The sequence below is a fragment of the Palaemon carinicauda genome, chromosome 11 (assembly GCF_036898095.1).
Source record: "Palaemon carinicauda isolate YSFRI2023 chromosome 11, ASM3689809v2, whole genome shotgun sequence".
NCBI classification, from domain to species: domain Eukaryota; kingdom Metazoa; phylum Arthropoda; class Malacostraca; order Decapoda; family Palaemonidae; genus Palaemon; species Palaemon carinicauda.
In genome coordinates this window covers 114,485,522-114,497,457 of record NC_090735.1, presented here as the reverse complement: position 1 = coordinate 114,497,457, position 11,936 = coordinate 114,485,522, and the positions used below count along the sequence as shown (strand labels likewise).

At 41.6% G+C, this 11,936-nt stretch overlaps 1 protein-coding gene across 6 annotated transcripts in view; it reads left to right on the top strand.

The window, feature by feature from the left end:
- Positions 1-3,435: 3,435 nt before the first annotated feature.
- Positions 3,436-11,936, top strand: part of LOC137650125 (transcriptional adapter 2-beta-like) — a 174,856-nt gene continuing 166,355 nt past the window's right edge. For 4 of the 6 annotated variants that reach the window (XR_011045917.1, XR_011045916.1, XM_068383262.1 and 1 more), the window contains exons 1-2: positions 3,537-3,639; positions 3,945-4,042. Coding sequence is in view for 3 of the 6 variants with exons in the window: in XM_068383262.1 (XP_068239363.1) it covers positions 3,576-3,639; positions 3,945-4,042 (162 nt within the window). In the remaining 3 variants the exon portion in view is untranslated. Of the gene's footprint in view, positions 3,495-3,536; positions 3,640-3,792; positions 3,840-3,944; positions 4,043-11,936 lie in introns of those variants that run through there. The other 2 variants (XM_068383264.1, XM_068383263.1) reach the window with 2 other exon arrangements.

Here is an 11,936-nt window from a genome sequence, read left to right as displayed (position 1 = left end):
AGGAGAGGGAACTTTCATGGGAAAAATAAATTTCCAAAAGCATCATTTTACTATAAGACCTACATAGCAATGGAATGCTTTCCATGGTTATGCTAATATTCGTAGATCTATCTTTATACATCACGATAAACTATACTTTCAAATGTACATGCAACGAGCTGAATTAGCTGTGAGAAATTCGACCGCTTCCGATGATCACAGTAAGGATCACAGCTTACTTTGCGTTATTACATTGAGGATATATTATACTCATTTGATGGACTTTGGTTACATTGCCTGAATACGAGGATATCTTAATGATCAATGATATTTTCAATAAAGGTTTCAAAGCACTTGTCCTAACATTCCTATATTATGGTGCACTATATAGTCTACTACTGAGCTTGAATTTAATGTGTAGGTAACATGTAGGCAAATTAACATTCTTTCAGTATTAGATGCTTCATATTTTAAATAGAAGTTGCCTGCTTTTGCTTTCACTCTAAAAGAGAATGTATCTCTTCTAAAGAATTTCAATAAAGCGGGAGTTTGCACCTATAATGTGCAATCGTGTCAAAGATTGAATAGATTATGAGAGAATTTGTTGGGGGGGTTATGAAACCCGTCCTATAGGTTCCAAACAACTTGATCCCTGAAAAGTCTTTCACCGTTCCACAAGAACCATAGAAGAACGGTTTGGGTAGCAACGGTCTATAATCGTAAATTTATAAATGTTAGCGTAAATAATATCAGACCAAACAGTTTTTACTCAGGAACCAGATATTACATTCCTATACTCACTGTTATTATTGTTATTTCTATTTAGGTTACAATCCTAGTTGGAAAAGCGGGATGCTATAAGCCCAAGTGCTCTAACAGGGAAAATAACCTAGTGAGGAAAGGAAATAGATAGACTACAAGAAAAGTAATGAACAATTAAAATGAAATGTAAAAACAGTAACAACATTAAAATAAATCTTTCATATATAAACTATATAACTCAGAAAAAAAAACAAGAGGAAACGAAATAAAGTAGAATAGTGTGCCCAAGTTTACCCTTAACAACAATCGGTATTTATTACTCAAGAAATCAGTAAAGATGTTAAAAAAAAGACCCACACACTCTCAACTCTGAGTTAGATACCACTAATCTAATCCATATATGTGATTAAAGCTAGAAAACAATTAAATGTTTTTAGAACTGTTACAGACTTCATTTACTTGGGACGAATCGTGCGTAAGGACAAATTTGAATTGCGTTTGTAATGGATATTTTGTTTAGAGCTACACATGTTACAAACAAATACAGTCTTCTTGTAAAAATCATGTTTTAAATAGGGATATGATGCCTTTGCATGAATGTAATGTAGATTTTAAGATAGAGAGAAAATATTTTTTAGGAAGACGTAATACTTGCTGACTGGAAGTAACAAAAAAATAATCCGGGGGACAACTTTCTGAACCGAATGGATTTTTTTTTTTTTATCGAGGTAGAGTACAATTAAAAAAAAAAATTAATAATCATTGTGTACTCACGAACATGAGAGCAATAGGTAAAAAAGAGGCGAATTGCTTTTAATTAAAGTCACTTTGCTGGTCGTGTAAGGCTCTCTCTGAGTTACACGCAACTTCTTTTTATATGAACGAACGGATCAGTTTCCCGCTAATTAATCCCTCAGGTGCTCAATTATTGACTTCTCTGTTCCTACACATTTAAAAGAAATCGGGGTTATGAATGTGATTTAGGCAGTCAATTACTTCAAGAACCAAACTTGTGTAAATAGAATGTTTTCTCCTGCATATTCATATCTTAAGATGATTTGGCTAACATTAAGTTTGAGCCTTAAGCTTTGCGACGACATATTGTTACACTTGTACGATGTCGCCCATTTATTTACTAGAATGGTATCATGGAATTTTTATTGCACTCAATAATAAGACCTTAATTGATTCAGTGATATTATCTATTCAGAAAAATTATGTGACATTTTTCTTATTTTTTTGTCATTTTCTTTTTCGATCCTAGAGCCCAAGGTACAGTTTTGTGTAGGCATATCGAAGTCCTTTCTAATGCAGTCCTTTGCAAAGATCATTACAGATGATCAATATTTGGCTTTCATTATAATATATTTCATAATGTTTCATGATTAGATTCATTACCAAAAGAGTTAAAAAGTTAACAAGGTGCTTGATAGGTCACCCAGTGGAATACATTGCCCTATGACTAATTGTTCAATTTAGTAGTCTTGGAAATGTTGTTAATGTTTTTTTTTAAATATTCTATTTTAAATTTTAATTAATTCTTATATCGTTAATTTATTACCTTATTTCCTTTCCTCACTGGGCTATTTTTTCCTGTTGGAGACCTTGGGCTTACAGAATATTGCTTTTCCAACTAGGGTTGTAGCTTAGGTAATAATAATAATAATAATAATAATAATAATAATAATAATAATAATAATAATAATAATAATAGGGATGAGGTAGGCCTACACAATCTACTACTTCCGGTGTCGTGGAGGATATATTAGACCGGAAGGATTCACACTTCACGATGAGTGTAGGAAGTTTGGATTGACAGACTGCTGTCAGATATGTTAGTAGCCTACATAAAGCTCGTGATGTAAAATTTTCTTGCATAGAATGCTCATAAACGACTTTTCAATAAAGAGGCAACCCACTATTGGTGAAACAGTTTACTAGAGGGAGAACTAGCTTAAATGTGTGCAATACGCACATTTATATTTTTCTTAATTTTTGAAGCTGTTAAAATACAAGTTTCCTTATGAGAAAGCCTACTGAATTTCTATCATGAATCGGAATTTATTAGGTGTTGATAAGGGTTATCTGTTACGTGTGACTGTGAGGTTATGAGTTAACGTTTCTCGTTTGTTGTGGAGTCAACGTTGTCATGCACGTGGCCTTGAAAGTTGACGTACTTCATCATGTCAATATTAATTTTCTATAGGTAATACCGTTACCATAGATCGCATCATGATAAAATTTGCAACACAGGTTCCGACGTTTAATATCACGATATTTAACACGGATGAATTATCGAACCTTTAAGTAAATTTGTGCAAAACTTCAATTTCTCCATTGTATTTAAACCTATCTATAGATCTAAAGAGTACTAAAATGATAGATATCATGTCATATAATATTATTTCTGCTGATTATCTTACATCTGTAAACATTTTTCATGTGCCAAAAGAGTAAGTTTAGTAACTGCGTGACAGTCTTGGGATTTGAAATGTATATGAAATCTTGTCTTTTTTAACTTTCTTTTAATTTTTTTGTTTACATTTTTAACCAATCAGAAAACCTTTGATCATATTACGAGAAGGCGTTTTATCAGCTAACTGGTTCAGGGTTGTATATAATTTAAAAGTGCCTCTATATATCCCACCGAATGTGAGCCTACAATCAATGTTTCTTGAAAAAAGCGAAGGTCCATTTTCCTTTCTAGTGACACAGTCCGTAGCATACCTACGCAAAGAAATAAGTGAAAAAAGGTATGATTTTGTTCATATAAGCTTTTACCAGAGAAATGCAAAACTTTATACTAAATTGCAGATATTTGGTGCCATTGTAGCATGCGTCAAAATCAGTCGTCTGGCAACGGTGCCGCCAGTAGCATCCAGCCTGTGCTTTCGTACAGTAAGGGTTTTCTTCGAATTTTACGTAAAAAACATGTGTTCCAGTTTTATATAGCTCACGATGTTCAAAGTCACCCATTCTTAAAATACGGTAGAGTAAATCGGTAATCAGAATGCTATATAAATTGCTAAAATAAGCTTCATATTAGTCATTTAGCACATTCTGTGACGTCATCAGTGTACTAGGAAGCAAAATGGCGGGTGAGCTATCGCTCCCGAACTCTGTGTTATTTGAAAGCGAATAACTCTGGCTTTCTAGGCTATATCGTCTTGAAATTTGTTCTAACGATGCCTTATATCCTACAGATACTTTTGCCAAGTATCACTGCAACTACTGTGAGGAAGATGTCAACGGGCTGAGAGTACGGTGTTTAGAGTGTGAAGACTTCGATCTTTGTTTACAGGTGAGAGGTCAGGGGTCACGTGATCTGAATGGCGGCTCTTTTAAAATAAAGATGTCAAGTTCACACTTTGTTTTTATTTGCTTAACTGCCGAAGTTTTATGTACTTGAGAGTTTAGAATAGTCAAAGGAAGTAATCTTATGTTTTAGGTATCTTGGTAACTAAAGTTGCAAGAGTAGCCTAGCCTTTATGCCCTTGGCCCAATTCCTGGTGAGCGACGTAGATTGAATGGTCTCCCGACCTTATCCCCCAGGGCATAAGGCCCTGTTTCTTTAAATATAAATTGTCATAACAGACTGCACTAATAGCCATAGCTATAACTAGGCTAGCCACAATATCATAGTCACTGCTGTTTTGAGGACTTACTGTTCCCCACAGTGAACCTCTAAACAGCGGTTAGTTGGTTATGGAAGATTGGTAAATATTTGATTCTTTAATTTCTAGCCAAATACTTGAACCATATATTTCTCTCACTTGTTACCTTTTATTTTGTCCATTTCTGATCATGAATCTTGGGCAAACCACCATTTATGTGTTTTCTTATTCCCCCCGTATGAAATTAGTGGGAAACTGGGGTATTTGATCAGGAAAACAACAAAAACATAATTTACAGTAATAGTAATTATCAGATATACACAATAATGGGAAAATAAAGTAGATATTTATTGTAAGTCAACATTCCAAATGAAGAAAATAAGTGGTTATGTTGTATTTATTGCTACTTTGAACAGTTCTGTTGCAGATAATTTTGGAGAATTCCTAATTTTTAAAATTTTGGGGAATTTCTAATATCTTAAATTTTGCGGAAGTCCTGATTTCTTACATACTGCGGAAGCTCTAATTTGTTAGATTTTGCGCTAGTTCTAATTTTTAAAATTTTGCGGAATTTTTAATTTTTCAATTTTTAGGAAGTCCTAATTTTTTGAATTTTGGGGTAGTTCTAATTTTTCAAATTACAGCATACTATAAGATCTTATAATAATCCAGATGCTATGAATGAAAAACTACATTTTAAAAAAGGAAAAACACAAGAGCACCACCTATCCTAAGATTCTCCACCTAACCTATCCTAGGAGATGTATCCTTACTTAATGGGGCAAATCCTCTCCTTGCAACTGGACCCTTTAGATCTATGTATCCGTAGCTACCCTAACATCGAGTCTCAACCCTGCATTTGACTCCCTACCGGCTTTTCATCTGAAATTGGCCTTTTCAGACGTATCCTTGTTTAACCCATCTATAATACGTTAAAAATGTGTCTTTTTGGCTATTAAAATCAAAACTATTCAAAATAGCTGTAAACACACCAGTAACATTTCATATTTCTGGCAAAATGGAAATGACCTATTGTTTTGGATGCTGGTAATACTGACATCTTTCTTGTATACAAAAAAGGCTGTTTCAAGTGTGTGGCATAATTAGGTAGGAGCTAGTATATAAAGGGTTGGAGCTTTATAGAAACTGGAGGTAAGAGGTTAGCCAAGAAAAAGTCACATGACAGGAAAACGGTTATGATTGGAGGATACAAATTGGTACTAGATGTTAATACAGAAAATGGGAAAGCAAAGTATAGACGGCAGAACCACTTGTATGGAATTTGATGAACTATTCTGACTTCTGTCATGGCGACCAAAACAAAAGCATTATAAAGGGAATTTTTACAAAATTAGGTATGCAAGTTATCCTTAACTGCTGAATTAGATTATGTGCTTCAGACTAGTGTTTGTATCCTACACAGATACAACCCTCATCCTTTACGTCTGAGAATAGGGTAATTAAGAATAATAATGAGGGTTCAACAACCAGCCGGTGTTACCTGCATGTTGGTAGCTTGGAAGCACTGGCTCCCTTGTTGGCTTACTGACAAACCAATTCAGTATCAGCCCTCAGTGAGAAAAGACATTCCCACTGATAAGTTTAGGCAAACTATTCTTTTCTTTTTCACTGTGTTTATGAATTTTGTGTTTCTAATGGGGATTGCAGTGGAGTTTCTGCACCTTCTCAAGTGTCTAGATAAATCTCAACCAGATGCCTCTTGCTAAAGACATGTTTCTTCAAGTCTTTTAATACAGGCAAATCTCTTTGGAGCACTAGCACAACGGCTGTGTGAAAAATACCCTTGCAAGGTTATTTGTAAGCTTGTAGTCCCAATGGATAGTGTCAGCTTCTGCTTACGTTTATGAGTGATAGCAAACAATTTTGTCCTGATGTAAGATACAAACTTTCCGCTCTGTAATATAGCATTGTTATCTTGGTTGAGCTGAAAAAGAGTGAAAACTGAAGGTTAAACAGGGTTTAAGTACCCACCCCTAGTTAGTGAGGTGTGTTTACCCTCTGCTCCCCCCAGCTAAACATCACTTTTTAATTCGGCTCGGTAGAGTGTAAACCTGTCTCACTCACTCGTTAACTTAAACTGGCTGAAACTATGTTCTTTTCAGGTGTGCCTGCCCGTGAGGTACAACCATGCGAGTTTGTCCTGGTTGTGAAGGGAGCCTTTGTGGCATCTTTATGTCCTCTGAGAAGACGGATCCTCACGGTCTCTGCCCTTCGTGCCGAGGTCATTCATGCACAAAGGAGTCTCCCTGTAATGTGTGCTGGTAGTGGTCGCCCTCCCAGTGGTTGAGGTTTGGTAGGCAGAAGAAATGGTAGTCTAAGAGGAGTTCTCCTTTGAGGTTAGCCTCGATAGGGAAATAGACCCGACTTCTTTCTCCTCCAGCTCGATCTCTCCCTCCTGACTACCCTACCAGTTTGCTCTGGGGAACGGTCGAGTTCGAGTGGCGCCCTGGTAACGCTGGGATAACCTCGTGCGTGCTCTCCTCCCATTGCCTCCCCCTAGAGGGGCAGTGAGGGAGTCCTCCGCGGGAGTCTCAGACGATGCAGTTTGTCTGCTATGGCCCTCCTCTGGGTTGATGGGTCGTCCTCCGTCTAAGGAGAAGGTACAGGAGGTCCTGCTTTTGGCGCGCTCGAGCGCTGAGTCCTCTTCTGCTCTCCCCGATGTTCCTCCTGCCTTGGTGGGAGGAGAAGCACTACTCTGAGTGACTTGTCCTGAGACTCTCAGGTCTCGGGAACAAGCTTTGTTCCAGAGGTTGTTCAGAGAACTTGATCCTCTTTCGGGGCTTGCCCGATGGGAGGAGAAGCAACTTGGGAAACCTGAAAGTTCCCCTTTCAGTGTTGCGCAGTTTGACCTTCCGAGGAAAGACGAAGCGACATAACCTTCTGACTGGCAGCTCCGTTGTCCCTGAGGCGATGCGCCATAGGAAGGAGGAGTCGATCGATCTTCTCGTTTGCGAGTATAGAGCTCTTCTCTGACCCTCGCTTTAAAGTAGCAGCTCACTCGTCTGCGAGACAATACGCCATCAGGAGAGAGAGGAAGGATCTCTTGAGTGGTCCCCCTCTGCGAGGGTACCACCGAAAGGTAATGGACTCGTCCATACCATGCTCCATTCCATTGGAGCTGGATGACGAAGGAGGAAGGATGTTTCCAGTCCCTGAGGCGATGTGCCATCGGAAGGAGGAGTCGATCAATCTTCTCGTTTGCGAGTGTAGAGAACTTCTCCAACCCTCTATTTAAAGTAGCAGCTCCCTAGTCCGCGAGACGATACGCCATCAGGAGAGAGAGGAAGTATCTTCATTTGGGTGGTCCCCCTCTGCGAGAGTACCACCGAAAGGCGGTCAGACAGGCAACTCTTCTGAGTTTTTACCAGTTTCGCTGCAGCGCAAGCTCTCAGTCCTCTATCATTCCTCACTTCTTAAGGTAAGGAAAGCCAGGCGCCTTTCTCCTTCGCGACAACAGGTGAGCAAGAGAGCTCTGCTTCTTGGCGCTCGAGGACTTGATCTTGTATAGTCGCCGAAGGTAGAGATGATTCCCGCGTTATGGCATGCGTTTCCTTCTAGCGAGGATGGGAGAGCTTATCCACTGGAAGTGAGGAAACCTGATTCTCATCAAGTCCTTGAGGTTCCCACGCACTTTAGAGATCGCTATCGTAGAGTTGAGAAGAGAGTGGAGGTTAGCGAGAGCACAGTCTCACCTCACCAACCAACCTCGTCAAGGTCGTTCTCCCTGAGAGCGCTCACCTGGGAGAGGGTTGATGTGCACTCTCCACCTCAGCAGGTACGATCACAACCATCCCAACACAGAGAGACTGAACCATCAGGTAACTTGTTAGCCAAGGATGGACCTTGGTTTCAAGACCTGGTGAAAGTGCTTAAACAAGCGATGGGAATTTCCAACTATTCTCCAGCTGCAGCAGCAAAGGTTCCTGTCGTCCCCCTGGATTCTCCTAAAGGATCTAGCGATCTTTCTGACCCTAGGCGATCTAAACTAGCTAGAGCCCCACCACTGCCTCTGTTTCCTGTCACCCAGAGAGTCTCAAGGTACGAAGATTACCTTAAGATCAGGGATCCGAACTGGGACAGTGACTCAGGTCATGACCACTAGGTCGGTTAGGGAAAGAGAGATTGCCTCTCCCTGAATGTCGGAATTCTCTAACCTTTGCCCAGTCTCTTGCTCGGAGAGCTGTAAGCTTGTTAGGATCGACGACTGGAAAGATCCTTCATCTCGACCGAAGGATACACCTCTCCGAGTTGGCTGTGGGGTTGCTAAACCACCAGAGTCAACTAGGGGAGAGGAATCCTCTCTTGGATGAATTTGAGATTCAACCAAGAGAGAGGAAAGACATGAAGACTATCCAAGAACTGGCATTCTAGAGATGAACCTCAGACTCGAGGGGAACAGTCCTCAGTCTCATCCGCTAGCATTAGACTTGGTCATATCAGCCTTCCCCCCAGAGCACACTCACCTTCCAATAGTATTTTTGTTAATAACCCTCACTCTCCCCGGGCTACTATGGGTGTCAGCTCAGGAGAGGTATAACCTTTTGATTACAGTTCCGGGCACTCAGATGAGCGCTCCCTGCTTCCACCAGCCCGAATGTTACACCTGAGTAGAAAGATTCGGATAAAAATTTCTAAAGCTTCTGGCTTGTATCAGGAAGGTTAACAACGTGGAAGAATCTGATGATATCCCGACTGAAGGTAAAGATACGGTCCTGGACTAGTTGTCTGGTGCTCCTAAACCTTCCAGACCCAAAGTTACCTTACCTTGGGGAAGGGGAGTTAAGGCAGCAAAGAGAGCTTATGGCCAAGTAGCTGGCTCCTCTCGCTCTCTTCGTTTGGTGGACTCCTCTAGGTTACTTCGTCCTCCTTACATAATGCAGAGGAATTACTGTGAGGTAATGGGAGACGATCCTTCCTCCTTATCGCTGGATCCAGCGATTGTATTGTTGACCCAGACGCCTTTGAAGAAACTAACAACTCTCCCTGTTCAGTTTTCTGCTGCAGACACTGGTAACATGGAGCAGGTTGCAAAGTGTACCTTGCAATTAACTTCGTGGCGGGATTGTTGGTTGGGTACGATCGGCTATCTTGTCAAGAATGAGGACTTCTCCTCTCCTAAGAGGAAGGAGACGCTGTTCTCTTTCCTTCTCTTGGGTGCTAGAACTCTCAAATTCTTGACGGAGACTGTGGTGAACCAATGGGTTAACTGGATCTTGAGGTGACGTGATGTAGTTGTCTCAAGATTCCAGAAGCAGGTGCCAAAGAGAGAGGCAATGAGGCTGCGCAACGCTCCAGTGAATGGACCCGCCTTCTTTGACGGGGAAACCATTGAGAACGTAGCAGATCGATGGAGAAGGGTGAGCTAAGACACTCCTCCAGTGGGTTGTCTGCTTTCGCTCCTTCCAGCAGGCTCTTCCAAGGCAGAGACAACAGTCTCCTAAACTTCAGACTGGACAGAAGCAGAACACCCCAAAGGAGAAGGACGCAAAGTTAAAGGCAAGAAATCCCAGCGACGACAACCACGCTAGGGAGGGCAATCCCCCGACCAGTCCACTGGTGGGGGGATTTCTTATGAGCAGATGGCAGAGGTGGAAGAATTACGAAGCATACCTTTGGTCGACTTTTTTTTTAAGAAAGGGATATATCGTTCCTTTCGATTTTCCCCCTCCATTGAATCAAAGTCCAACTGCCCTGAGGTTCTATGCCAAGGGAGCGGCAAAGGACCAGTCCCTACGGGCCAAAGTCTGGACCATTCTAGAGAAGGGCGCTCTTCAGGAGGTCCCGGGTGGGTGGTCTCCAGGCTCTTACAGTACAGTCTTTTATTTCTTGTAGAAAAGGCGTCTGGCGGCTGGAGACCTGTGAAAGACCTCTCAGCCCTGAACGTGTTTGTCAGACTGAACAATTTCATGATCTTGTTGGACCTGAAAGACGAATATTTCCCGATCCCAATACATCTGCCATTAAGGAAGTACCTATGCTTTACTATGGACTATCAGATATACCAATTCAAATTGCTGTGTTTCAGCCTGTCCAGAGCACCTCAGGTGTTCACAAGAGTCTTTACTCCAGTGTCCGCTAGGGCACACAAGAACGCCATTCGTCTTCTTTAATATCTAGACGATTGGCTAGTTCTAGAAGATTCGTAGGAGATCCTTCTTCTCCATCGAGAAAAACTTTTGGCCTTCTGTCAGGATCTGGGGATCCTGATGAATTGCGAGAAGTCTCATCTGCAACCGGTCCAAGATATGTTATTTCCAGGGATGAGAATCGAGACCACACTAGGCAAGGTCTTCCCGTCATGGCCGTCTCTGTATTTGGTCACTTTAGTGGCAGCTGAAGACCTTTTGGTCTCGGCACACGGACCCACCTGACACTAGTACCGGTGAGAATCGAGCAAAGAGTGACCTGAGCTGGTGGGTGTTAGACACCAACCTGCTTAAGGGAATATACCTCCTCTCTCCTCCCCCTGATTTGATGCTCTTCACAGATGCATCAAAAGAAGGGTTGGGGGCTTATCTGTTACACCTGACAGCATCCAGGCTTTGGTCTGAATCTGAAAGGCAATTTATCAACCTCCTGGAAATTAAAGCCTCTTTTTCTGGCTCTCAAGCATTTCCATCAGCTCCTATCAGGACACCACGTAGTGCTGATGAGCAGCAGCACTATGGTGGTAGATCACATCAACAAATAAAGAGGTACCTTTTCTCAGCAACTGTGCCAATTAGATGTAGAAATCCTCAGATGGACAGAAGACAACTTGGTAACCTTAACAGCCCGCTTCATCCCTATCAAAAAGGACGTGCTGCCGGACAATCGGAGTAGGAGGACTCTGTTAGTTGGTACTGAATGGGGTTTGAATCAACAGATAGCCAACAAAGTCTTGATTTTGTGAAGTTCTCCAACGATAGACCTGTTCGTGACGTCTCAATCGGAAACTTCTGGTGTACTGCTCCAGTACTGTACCCACACTATGTGACCCTAATAAGTCCGCTATGGCAGTATGCAGAGTGGCCTTCAAACCTTCTACATCTGCTTACAGAGACACAGAGGGAACTGCCCCACTTCCTGATCTACTCAGACAGCCACACATGAAGATTTTCCAATGAGCAGTGACTTCGCTGCGTCTTCACGCCTGGAGGTTATCCAGCAACTCATCGAAAGGAGAGGCTTTTCGAAGCCAGTTGCTAGACACATGTCGGGTTATCTCTGGGACTCATCGACTGCTGTGTACCAGTCGAAGTGGCGAGTCTTTTGTGGATGGTGTTGTGGGAGGGGTATCTATCCTCTCAGTGCCTCTATCCCAATAATAATAGAATTTTTACTGTATCTCAGGAAGGAAAAGTTCTATTTGGTTGCAGAGGTGAAAGGCTTTCGCTCAGCCTTAAGCTTGGTCTTTGAACTGAACGGAGTGAACATTTCCTTCTCGAAGAAATTATCCCTCAAACTTCGAAACTTTGAGCGATCTTGCCCACAATCGGCAGTCAGCCCACCCCCGTGGAACATTGTCAAAGTCCTACGTTCCCTGAAAGGAGCCTCTTACGAACCGCTGAGACAAGCCTC